Source organism: Tiliqua scincoides, chromosome 5, assembly GCF_035046505.1.
Source record: "Tiliqua scincoides isolate rTilSci1 chromosome 5, rTilSci1.hap2, whole genome shotgun sequence".
NCBI lineage: Eukaryota > Metazoa > Chordata > Lepidosauria > Squamata > Scincidae > Tiliqua > Tiliqua scincoides.
This window is the reverse complement of record NC_089825.1, coordinates 51,996,697-52,008,920: the sequence shown is the minus strand read 5'-3', so window position 1 is coordinate 52,008,920 and position 12,224 is coordinate 51,996,697. Positions and strand designations below refer to the sequence as shown.

At 38.9% G+C, this 12,224-nt stretch overlaps 1 protein-coding gene across 2 annotated transcripts in view; it reads left to right on the top strand.

The window, feature by feature from the left end:
- The window catches only part of ULK4 (unc-51 like kinase 4), a 207,984-nt gene that overhangs the window by 19,160 nt on the left and 176,600 nt on the right, over positions 1–12,224 (top strand). For both annotated transcript variants that reach the window (XM_066627918.1, XM_066627917.1), the window contains exons 14-17: positions 1,373–1,433; positions 2,844–3,025; positions 3,840–3,886; positions 6,003–6,081. In XM_066627918.1, coding sequence (XP_066484015.1) covers positions 1,373–1,433; positions 2,844–3,025; positions 3,840–3,886; positions 6,003–6,081 — 369 coding nt within the window. The remainder of the gene's footprint in view (positions 1–1,372; positions 1,434–2,843; positions 3,026–3,839; positions 3,887–6,002; positions 6,082–12,224) is intronic.

The window sequence follows — 12,224 nt, the reverse complement described above, 5'->3', positions numbered from 1 at the left end:
AGAGGGTCCTACCGCAGTAGAGGAGGGCCTCGCCTACCAGCCTAGGATATGTTGCTCTGGCTTATCCCACACACTACAGAATTAACCCTTTCTTCTTCCGGAGAAAAATGGAATTCCTTATCTGTGAATATCCTATTCTTAGAAGAGGAAGGGGTTCATTCTTCCCATCCTGTAGGGTGAAGTTTTTTCTCTCTCTGAGGTTCTGTGTTGGTTGAAGGGAGATAGCTAGGGACCCTTAAGGCCAGGTTTTGGTGAATTCTCAAAGTGGGGTGGTTCCTGGCTCTTGGTCTTCAGTTCCAGAATGCGAACGGGTGCCCTCCCATCACCAGAGGAGGAGATAGCAACAAGTCCGGCCTTCTCATGGAGTGGGAGGGGCAACCCACACGGTCCAGAATGAACCCCTTCCTCTTTCAAGAATAGGATATTTACAAGAAAGAAATTCCATTTTTTGCCCAGGTTCATCCAATGAGCTTGATGAGTGACTGATACACTACATTTTACCCCACACATTGTCACCCTGAAAATGATAAAGGAACCTGAGAAATTGATGGTCATCTGGAACTTATTGTTTGCCAGGGTGATATGTAGTACTGACTAATAATAACCAGTTCTGATGACCTGAAGAATTCCTGGGTTTTACATATAGTATCATTAGGTTGAAGTTACTGAATTGGAATGTTAAATATGACCAGAATCCAAAGAACAAAATGTATACCTGCAGAGGCTTTTGGTCTTGTGTTTCTGGAACAGCAGCTCCCAAAGCTGCTTTTGAAATGGAAGTGAGCTTCATATAGCAGGGAATATCAAAGACATTTGGCTAGCTTAGTGATTTTCAACCTTTTTCATCTTGCGACTCTCTGGCAAGGCACTAAAATGGTCAAGGCACACCATCAGCTTTTTGACAATTGACAAGGCACACTGTAGTGTCAATGGAGGCTCACATCCCCCAATGGTCCTATTGATAAATGACCCTCTCCCAAATTCCGGTGGCACACCTGGGGACCATTTGCGACACACCAGTGTGCCACGGCATAGTGGTTGAAAATGCCTTGGCTAGCTGAACATTTAGAAGAAAGAGCTTTTTAGCTAGTTTCATTGATATATACTCATGGAGAGAATGAATCTGAGAGGGAAGATTGTTGTGCTTTAGATAATGGAGGTTCTTTTGCTTCAGATCAGACCAATATGTCAAGGTTTGAACTGGAGATTTAAGTGACCTCCTCTAGTCTAAAACAGTTGTTTTTGTCCAATTTCAGTTTATAACTAAACTATTGACAGTTTGACCTTTATGACAGAATTGTCTGACAACAGATATATTTTACCTCTAGTCAACAAAACAGTCTCAAGTTAACTTGTTATTTTTTCCTCTTAGATAATGAAGCAAGCACCAGTGAGATTTGACTCGAAAAATTTACATGTGCCAGCATACTCAGGTAAAGGCTGAAATACTGTAGTTACAGTTTGCAAGTTTAAATGGCAGACTAATCTTTGATTAAAAACATGAAGCATGGCTTAGCATACTTTTGTCTGTTTGGTTTAAACAACAGTAAAGATAAAAGGTAGGAGATAAAATAATAGCAGCATAAAAGTTTAAAAAGTCAAAGGGTCCCTAAGGAGTACCTTTCTCCCCAAAGGCCAGACGAAACAAATGGTCCAGGTGAAACTTACAGTGTATTTGTAATCATGTCTTATATGAGGTGTCACAGACTGTGATTAGTATAATGAGTTATCTGTGTCCCTAACGAGGAATGATACAACAAGGTCAGACTGACAATAGTACTCCAATTCAGTGTAGGCTAGCTGCAGTCAACGTTCTTAAAATATATTCATTGAATTAAGGCTGTGATTATATGCATGCTCACATGGGAATAAGGTCCATTGAACATAGTGGGGCTTGCTTCCAATTAAACATTGTGCCATTGCTTTGAGCCCTGTCCTGTGCATGTTTACTTGCAAGTAAGTTTCACTGTGTTCAGTCCTACTAGAGAGGAGGTAAGTGCACATAGTCCCTTAATTCCTGGAATTTATGCAGCTGGTGTGGAGGTGCATTCCCTAGGTCAGTCATATAACAATTATTTCAGCAAGTTAATGGGTGCGGGGGGGGGCAGGCCCCCCCCGCATCTGCGAATAAATGAAACCTAGAACCTGCCTGTATGTTGTTAAGCTTAAGTTCTCTTGATTTCAGTGGGAACTAATGACTTCTGTATTTGGATAATTGCTGCGTAGATATTTAAAATCTAATCAGTACTGTAGTATTGCTTTGGCTGCCTTTGTGATCTCATTCTAATGTCTTGATTTCCTCAAAGTTCTTATGTTTTTTTTCTATATAACCCATTAACAAATGCAAAGAGCGTTTGTGTAGTATGAGGGAAAGACATAGTTGTTAATAGATTTAGGGTTTTGCAATATTGTCATGCACAGGACAACATCACCCATTTCATAAAACATCTCTCACTAAAACTCTCTGATTTACAGTGTAGCGTGGCATAGGGAGCAGTAGAAAAGTTATTTAAGCAAACCAAATGAGCAGAGTTCCAACTTCAAGCATATTGAGTCCCTAATCTTGCCCTTACCTGGAAAGACATCCTATTGAACTATGTGGTATTTAGTTTTCAGTAAACGTGTAGTGGATTGGAATGTGATTAGGTCTTGCAAGTATCATGTTTTGTACTTTTTGTCTCACTCCTTTAGGTAGTATCCAACTGAAATTGTTTATTGCTTAATAATTTTGTATTAAGTTCTGTTGAATCTTAAAAATTAAAATATGTTAAAACGTGTGGTTGCACAATATAGCAGAAGAATACATGTTCTTGAAATTCATCTTGATGTATTTTTCTGTGCAGCTGAGAAGCTGTCATTGCTAAAAGAAGCAGAATTGAATGACTTCTTGCAACAAGTATGTCAGCTGACTGACTCCCCAGAGAAGAGCACAGGGGCAGCTCGAGCTAAACTGAATTTACTTTGCTACCTCTGCACAGTTGTTAACAATAAGGAAGTAGCAACTAGGTTAATTGGCACGCAACTGGTAAGTAATATAGCTTATCAAAAGCCAAGAAGATTAACATACCCGTGCATGTGGTGAAAGTCAGCTGTCTCTTACAGTAGTGCCTTTTATTTCTGTTTTAAGAAATATACAGCATAAAAGCAACTGTACAACAAGAACAAAGCAAGGAAATGTTCTGATTATATTTCTGGATAAAGCATTTCATATGCTGACTCTGCATGCGTTGTGCATGACAGTAGAGGGAGACATGTAATTGTATAGCTGCATTCTCCATACACATAAAACCAACTACTTCACTCATTCAGTGGCTGCAAAGATCACACAACCCTTATGAGGGGTGGGGTTTTTGTGGTCCCTAAAGAAATTGCTGGACTTGGGAGAGAATGTCTTACTTGTACAAATGAATCGGTGATTATTTCCCAAGGCCTAAACACATTTATTTGAATGTAAGCCCAACTTATATCATTGGGACGTATTTCCAAATTGTGTTTTGGACCTTGTTGTGTGAGAAACTGCATATTAAAATTGACTTACATAATATAATTTCATAACCAGTCCTAAAATAAACCACGTTTTATATAAACCAAAGCATACCTCCAAAGGTGTTCCTGAAACTCAGCAAATATTAGGTGATTCTCCTCAAACAGTATATTCAAATGTGCAATAAAATGTTCACGATCTAAATGTATAAATAACAAAAGCATATTATGCCTTGCAAAGTCCTTGGATTCTCTAAATTCACTGCAGCTTATACAAAAATTGGTGGTGGGGATAGTAACTTTTCATTCACTGACCAATTATAATAAGTACTGTAATCAGTTTCTTTATATTCTAGTTTCCTGTGCTAACACAGCAGTTGCGTACAGCTCCAAACTGGGATATGTAAGTAGCAAATAATATCTAACTGTTGTGAAACTTGAAAAACTGGGCATAATTCTGCTGCTGCTGAGTGCATGCAGAGGAACAAAGCATAGAGGGTCCACATGCACCCGCATGAATGGTCAAGAAAAGAGTTACATATACAGCTGAGAAAAATTATCACCATCAGTTTGGGCCTTCATAGGTAGCCTACTCCTGCTGGAGGAAAAAATTTCTTCAGTCCGCACCCTCGTAGTTCTGACTGGTGAGCTGTGGTCTGTGCAGACTTGGTGGCACTGCCATGTCAGTGTTGCCAGTTGTGGTCTCAGTGGGGCCAGGGGAGAGTCATTGACTTACTGAGAAGCCATGGGGTAATAATCAAAGATGTACAGTCAGTGGCCGTAATGGTTACTCTGTGGGCTGCCTAGGAATGCTTTTGTATCTGTGAACCTTTCTGGTAAATAACCAAGACTCTCAGTCTCCCACTAGAGATGTTGGCAACATAGTATATTTCTTTCAGTTCAGCTCTGGTTGTCTTGATGTAAAATGCAGGATTGTGTTCACTTTTTTATGGCTCTTCAGAATTTCAGAAGAATCTTTTATGTGTTGGCTGGTGTTAAAAGGAAGAGAAAGGAATATAGGTTATTCACAGTAGCAGTAATTCACCTAGTATAAATCCTATTGAAATGAATGGAGGCCTTACCAGTGGTGCTTCGTGAATTGTACTCTAAATAGGTCTATGTGATGTTTGAGCAAGAATTCCAATCTGTTCTTAAATTAAGAATCTTTGGAGTTCTGTGGTTCATTGGAGCCAATAATCAGTTTAGATTTCTAGTTTAGGTAATTAACAGTTTCAGATAGTCTAACAAACAAATGCGGACCCATATTTGTTGATTAAAGCATTTCAAATGCAGTTATTTGCTACATCATATATACAAAAGCCAGCTCTCTACTTCATGGTTCAGAATGATGGAAATAGAGTTCTGGCTGAGTGTTAATGTACACAGAACAATCTTGCTTGCTTTTGGCTCTCTCCCTTCCCATGCTAGCCTGGAATAATCCAAAGGGGAATGAAAGGAGATGGAATTATAAGAGATAAGGGAAAGAGATGGGTTCTGATTGTCAGTAAGTTCAGGATGCCCAAAAAAGAATACTAGCATGTTAGAGAGAACCCTTCTCCGACAAATTCTAGTACTGTACAGAGTGTGTTTTGCTGGTATTGGGAAAGCATTCAAACTTTGGATTCTATCTGCAGTCTTGCAACATTCCATAATTCTGCTGATCACATATTCCAGTTTTTAGATTTAAAACAGGGGTGCCCAAACCCCAGCTCTGGGGCCACTTGTGGCCCTCGAGGACTCCCGACCTGGCCCTCAGGGAGCCCCCAGTCTCCAATGAGCCTTTGGCCCTCTGGAAACTTGCTGGAGCCCCTGCTGGCCTGATGCAACTGCTTTCAGTGTGACGGCCAATTGTTCGACCTCTCGTGTGAACTGCAGAATGATTGCTCCTTCCACTGCTTGCTGTTTCATAACTGTGATGCAGCAGGAGCAAAGGAAAGGCTGGCCTTACTTTGTGCAAGGCTTTTATAGACCTTGAGCTATTGCAAGACCTTCGTTCATTCATATAAGTTCCATCTCTAATATATTCATTTATGTAAATTTATTCAAATTTAAATATAAATTAATTCTTTTTCCCCTGCCCCTGACACAGTGTCAGAGAGATGATGTGGCCCTCCTGCCGAAAAGTTTGGACACCCCTGATTTAAAAGAAAAAACCCAAATTATTGATGACAGCTCTATCAATGACTGTAACCACTGCCTAAGTGTTCAGAGGCAGCAGACTTGCACTCAAATGATCAGATGTTGGAGAAAACAAGAGGGGATCTTTACTGCCTTCATACTTATGCTAAAAGTTTTTCTGAGTATCCTATCCCTTTAAAAATAGTTATTTTGTCTAGCAGTGCAGCAAGATCATTCTGTGAACATTTGGTGCTAATGAAATTATCAATGATGTGCTGTTAAGCTTAACTTAATTATTATTTGCTGACCAGTTTATATAGCATTCTGTGTAACCTGAATGCTTTAAGGGCTTTTGGGTTTGCAAATTTGTGACTTTCATAAATTAATACATTTAATTATAGACGTGCCAAAGCAGCCCGAGTGATTGGTTTATTGGCCTTGCACACTGCTGTACTTAAAGAGAATGTTCCAGTTATAGAGGTAATATTCTTTTTTAAGACAACTGTCAAGAGTTTTCATAAACACGGTATGACCAGAAATCTGTTAGTATATAATGTATAGTTTTAAGGCTGAATTAGATGATGATGGATAAATATTAAAGTACGCTTTTACCCTAGTTTTCCCTCAAGACAGTATACGTGATTTCCCCACCCCCATTTTTAATATTTGTAACAATTCTGTAAGGTAGTCAAGGGTGAGAGAGTAATTAGTCCAATTTAGCACAGTGCAGGGATACTATGTTAAGAATATTTCACTCCTGCAAAGCAGAAACTAGAGTGTTGTATTGTCAACTACGTCTAAGAATTATTGGAAGTGTTTTGAGGACATGCAGTTTTATAAATCTCCCATTTATGTAAATCTAAAAAGGAACAATGCATCTGTTTGAAGTATAGGACATCTCTGATGCAAATTCAAAAGGATTCTAAATTTTGGAGTTTAAGCGGGGGGAAAATTCTTATCTCTGTTTTATGCTAGAATAGAGATTAAAAGATATACAGTGGTATAGATGCCCAGGAGAATCCTGGTATTTTGGGATGCTCTAGATTTTGTCCTTGGTTGTACCAACTGAAATTAACTTTTTAATATGAATGCTTATATAATACTTGTTGTATCCTCTGAAAATGAACAAAAGAGCTAAGATGTTGAATTGAACATGCTAATACTCCAGGGAAGAGGTTGAACATACGCAGGTTTTTTTTTAAAGATTATGTCTATCCTATTCCAAGGTGCGTGCAGATAAAATGTTTTAAAGGCAAATTGCAAGTTCAGAAATAAACATGACTAGACATGGATCAGACACATGGCAAAGGAAAGTTCCAGCTATTTTTAACCAACTTTAATGAGAAGAAAGTACTTCTATAGCCTTTGTAACACAACCTTGGAGGGAAAAGTCAGCTTAATATTATGTGCGCACACAAACTCTTATGAGTGTAGTGGGATTATTTTGGACCCAGATTGAGCATGCACAGCTAGTCCAAGATTCTGCTCTGTTTCCCCAGCAAGTTTCCTCTGTTTCCCCAGCAAGACAGTGCAGTTTGGGACACTCAAAGTCATGCTTTTAGTTTTAAGGTGATGAGAAACTTCACCAATATGGAGTTCAGAGTCTTGCAGGGGCAGCAGTTGATGGTGATAGGCTTATGAGTATTGCTCCCCAGGATATAGTGTTTTTCTCATGACCTCTTATTTGACAATTGCTAAACTGTTCAATATAATCTGTAAAGTTCATTTTGGTGTTATACAAACCTCCACCAGAGTTCATTTTGAAATAAACACTGTAAATACTGAAAAAAACTGTTCTGCATTTGGTGACCAACTAGGAAATGTTAACTATTAAATAATATATTGCGTTTATGTTGCCATTCTGGTGATGTGATAGGAAGATGCTCTACTCGCCCTGAGTATTTTGACTTACCAGTATATTTCCCAAATACTTATTTTATTTTTGCTTTATTACAGTGGTTTTCAAAAATTTTAGCACAGGGACCCACTTTTTAGAATGACAATCTGTCTGGGAAGTGATGTCATGGCTGGAAGCGACATCATCAAGCAGGAAGTGCTTTCCTGAGAATGCAGCAAGCACTGAAATTGCACTGTCTTCCTTAGTTAGGCTATAAATAAATAAATAAAAATAAATATAAAGTAAAACAATTAAATAAGAGGAGATGACATAGGGAAGACAGCCCTGTTATACCAAGTGAATTCTCACTTTAGCCTTACTACAATAACCTTTAACGCCCCCCCCCCCAGTTCAATTAAATTTAAGCCAGTTCACTGTGATTTGGTACAAAATCAATTTTATATGGTTGGTTGATGTTACCCAAATCAACAATAAAATGACCTTGCTTTCAGGTTTGTTGACTCGGGTCAATTTTAGGTTAATGCCTATTTATCTTGCCCATTAGGTCATTTGTTTGCTTGATGTGAGTCTCAAAATCTAATTACCTAAAACGTTAACTATATTACTATCCTGATACAAAAGCAAAGGAGAAGAGTCCTTGGTTATCCAGGGTATTCCTTTCAATGTTAGTTTGTCTTTAACTTAACCTTTGACTGGGTTACTTGTGGATAACTCCAGAGAAATGATTTTTAAAGATATCCCATAATCCAGTTCAGGGTACCTCATGAATAACAAGTCTGTCCACATCAAAATAAGGTTTGTTAAGACAATGTTCTTCATGCCTATCTTGATCAATTGTTGTCCCTTCTAAGCATTCATATCTGTGCCTTTTTTTATTTTCTGTTAGGAAGATATATGGTAGTTACTAAATATTCCATTTGCAACAAATATTTCTTCAGTGAAGTAGATATGTAGCTTTTATAACTTTTTTCTATTGCTGTTTGTTCAGATTATCCACATAAATTTGGATTTGATAGACTGTGGCAGTCTTACTAATTTTACCTTTTACCCTGCAAGTGAATTTATTATAATCTTTAGGCTGTTGTCTCCTTGAAATGTCATGTTTTGCCTTTGATATAGAACTGCTGCCTATAGTGGGGACTGCAGCACACCAGTAAAGGCATCCCTGGTAGAGAAAGAGTTATCATTCCGCCTGTGGGCCTCTGTGGGCCTGTGTGCGGATCGCCCCTGACCTTTGTGCTGGCCAGCTGCTTCCAGGGTCTTTCAACCCAGCAGGCTTTGTGCCTGGATTTCTGGTGTGAAGGTTAGGTTGCAATCTGAAGTGTGACAGAGAGGGCCCCCAGGTGGAACAATAAGCTCCATTCACCCAGGGGAGAGATCATGGTGGATGCTGGATCTGGTCCATGGGCTGGGATTTGGCACCCACTGATATAGAACGTGCACATATATCTTCTCACTTTGAAAAGCACAGCAGTCCCTTAGCTTTGGGGCATATGTTTCAAATCCATCTACATGTTCAGAAGAATGATGTAATACAGTCCCACCTGCATTTGATTTTCTGTAACAGTGACAGGTAACTGATCTGTAGTTTAAATCAGTCTGGATATAGGTCACTGTCAATGTTTGACTTTTAGGATGCAGGTGTCCAAGTCAGTGCGGTGTTTTCCTTCAGTGAATCTGCATGCAGCAGAATAGAGTCTGCTGTTGCTTTGTGTGCTTTACTTGTCACCATGTGTTACCAAAAAGGGCTGTTTTGTATAAGGGAATAATTACACTGCCCTTATTGGAAACTTCAGGATAATAGGCTGGATAACAAGATGGCATAATGCAGAGAAATTCCCCTTTAGCTTAAGGAGGAGACTGAAAGAAAGATAACTTTTAATAAAAGATTATATTTTTATTACAAAAACACACAGATAAGCATAATGCACATGAAAAATGATGAGTCTTGGTCCTAGTACTTGCATCTAGTGTACCTAGCTTTATGGTGGTTGCATGTGAAAAGTATTTGGTGCATCCAAGGAAATTAGAAAGGGAACGGTTGTAGGGAAGGAGTTTAGGGGTCCCTGGTCTGCCAAACCCAGTTGCTGACTAAAGATGGGGAGAGAAGGGGAGAAAAAAGGGGGGGAAGAAGGGAAAAAGTTCCAGACGCAGATAGTTACCTTTCTTGTATAGCAGTTGGATGGGGGGGGGGAAGAGTCCTGGGAGGAGGACCTTCTGCCTTGGGGGGGTGTCAAAGAGAGAGCGAGCATGTGGCAGCCCTCTCTTAAAAAAGTTTTTTGATGACCTGGATGTGACCTAGAGCTGACCTGGATGTGCTTGCTTACTACACACAGTGGGGTACTTGGAATATGTAAAACATTGAAAGGATTATCAGCTAATGGCTGGCTTCCTAGCTGGGGGAATTTACACAATAATAAGAATACAGCAACCCAGGAAGGCAATTCAAATTTGCATAGAGTACTTAAGCAGCGATTGAGTTACAACAATACAATGAATACAGTAATGTAAAACAATAGGGGACACTTAAGCAATGATTGACTATGCCAGACTTCTTGACCCTAGAGAGGTGGATGTTGTAACCTTGTGACTTGACCTGATTGTGGCCTGTGTGCTGAGGTTCAGCCTGCATGATTTTTTTAGTCCATAGTAACATAACCAGATATAAAACCACACCTAAGCAAAAAGGGGATTTTCACGTAACACATGCATGCAGATACTTTTCCAAAGGGTATACTTCTGCTGAGTTTTAGTGGTCTCCTTCTTGATAACACCCTATCATAGTGTTTCTCAAACTGTGGGTTGGGACCCACTAATTTCAGGTGGGTCCCCATTCATTGCAGTATTTTATTTTTAATATAACAACAACTCAACAGTATTTATATACCGCTTTTCAACTAAGAGTTCACAAAGCGGTTTACAGGAAAAATCAAACAACTAATGGCTCCCTGTCCCAAAAGGGCTCACAATCTAAAAAGATGCAAAAAGAACACCAGCAGACAGCCACTAGAACAGACAGTGCTGGGGTGAGGTGGGCCAGTTACTCTCCCTCTGCTAAAAAGAGGAGCACCCACTTGAAAAAGTGCCTCTTGCCCAATTAGCAGGGGTCCAAAAATATTAGACTTGCTGCTACCAAGGTATGTGACTGCATTTGGGGACATGTTACAGACTTGTACTTTTTACAAGCTACTATGTATATTCTTTTAACAATGATAGTAAATGGGACTTACTCCTGGGTAAGTGTGGTAGGATTGCAGCCTGGGAAGGTTAAAAATGTTCCTGCTTCATGATGTCACTTCTGGCCATGACATCACTTCTAGCGGATCCGGTCAGATTCTCTTTCTAAAAAGTGGGTCCCAGTGCTAAATGTGCAAGAACCACTGCCCTATCATATACATCAGTTTGCATCTATTTGCATGGGTTTGAGCACCAGACACTTGTGGACAGATGTTAAATGAGAATGCAGTGTTCCTTTAGGATAGACTTATAACCAATGTTTTTTTTCCTACTGTCGCATAAATTAACACAAGACAACAACTTAAAGTTCATGGTGTTTTGATACATGAAATTTTCCTTAAATTTTTGTAACAAATAGAACTTCTGCGCTGTGAGTTTACTCTTACTTCAAATACTCATCTATTCATTTGTATTCTGTAAAGCTCACAATCAAACCAATTAAGAAACCTTGCCTCCAGTTACCTTGCATTGCTTGTCATATATGGATAAGCAGTCTGCTTTTGCACAGTTCAACCAACTGGAAAATTAAACTAGTTCAAAAACCAATCAGTGAAAAGACGTTTTCTGTTGCCAGTGCAGCACTTGTTGAGTTTTGAGTTGATTGGCCAGAAAATGTCAATTTTTATTGCACGGCTGTTACCTGTTGCAAAATACTGTGCAGTATAGTCAGTAACAATATAAACGCTGATTACAGCTTATTAAAGTTACCACCTTTTGGGATTCTAATATATTACAAAATTCTTTGCTGACAGCTTACTGTCTTTGTATTAAGAACTCTATGCAATCTCTTGTCTCCATTGGCAAATGGTAATCTTTGCAAATAAAGTGAAAGATTTTTATAGCTTGGAGGCGGATTTGTCATGGCATATGTGACAGCCTAGTAACTTCTGTAATGCAGTTCTAAAATTGTACTTGAGTTTATGAATGTATTTAGTATTAGAATGATAGTATCATCAATGGCTTAAACATAAAATATTTTAATTTTTATAGAGAACTATTGTGTACATAAGATGCATACGTGAAATGATTGGCTTAGATAATTCTTAGAACAATTTTGCGGGGGTATTCAAAATAGCATTATATATTATCTTTTTGTTTGATGTTCAGAAACAGAAGAATCCATTAGATCAGTGGTTCTTACACATTTAGCACCAGGACCAACTTTTTAGAATGAGAATCTGTCAGGACCCACTGGAAGTGATGTTATGACTGGAAGTGACATCATCAAGCAGGGAAATTTTAACAATCCTAGGCTGCAATCCTACCCAGGATCAAGTCCCATTTACTATCATTGTTAAAAGAATATACATAGTAGCTTGTTAAAAGTACAGGTCTTCAACATTTCCTCAAATGCAGTCACATACCATGGTAGCATCCAGTCTAATAAAAAATAAAATATTGAAATGAATGGGAACCCACCTGAAATTGGTTTGTGACCCACCTAGTGGGTCCTGACCTAGTGTTTGAGAAACACTGCATTAGATCGTTTCTTGTAGCAACACTTTTCTTCCTTATCAGAGGTGGCATC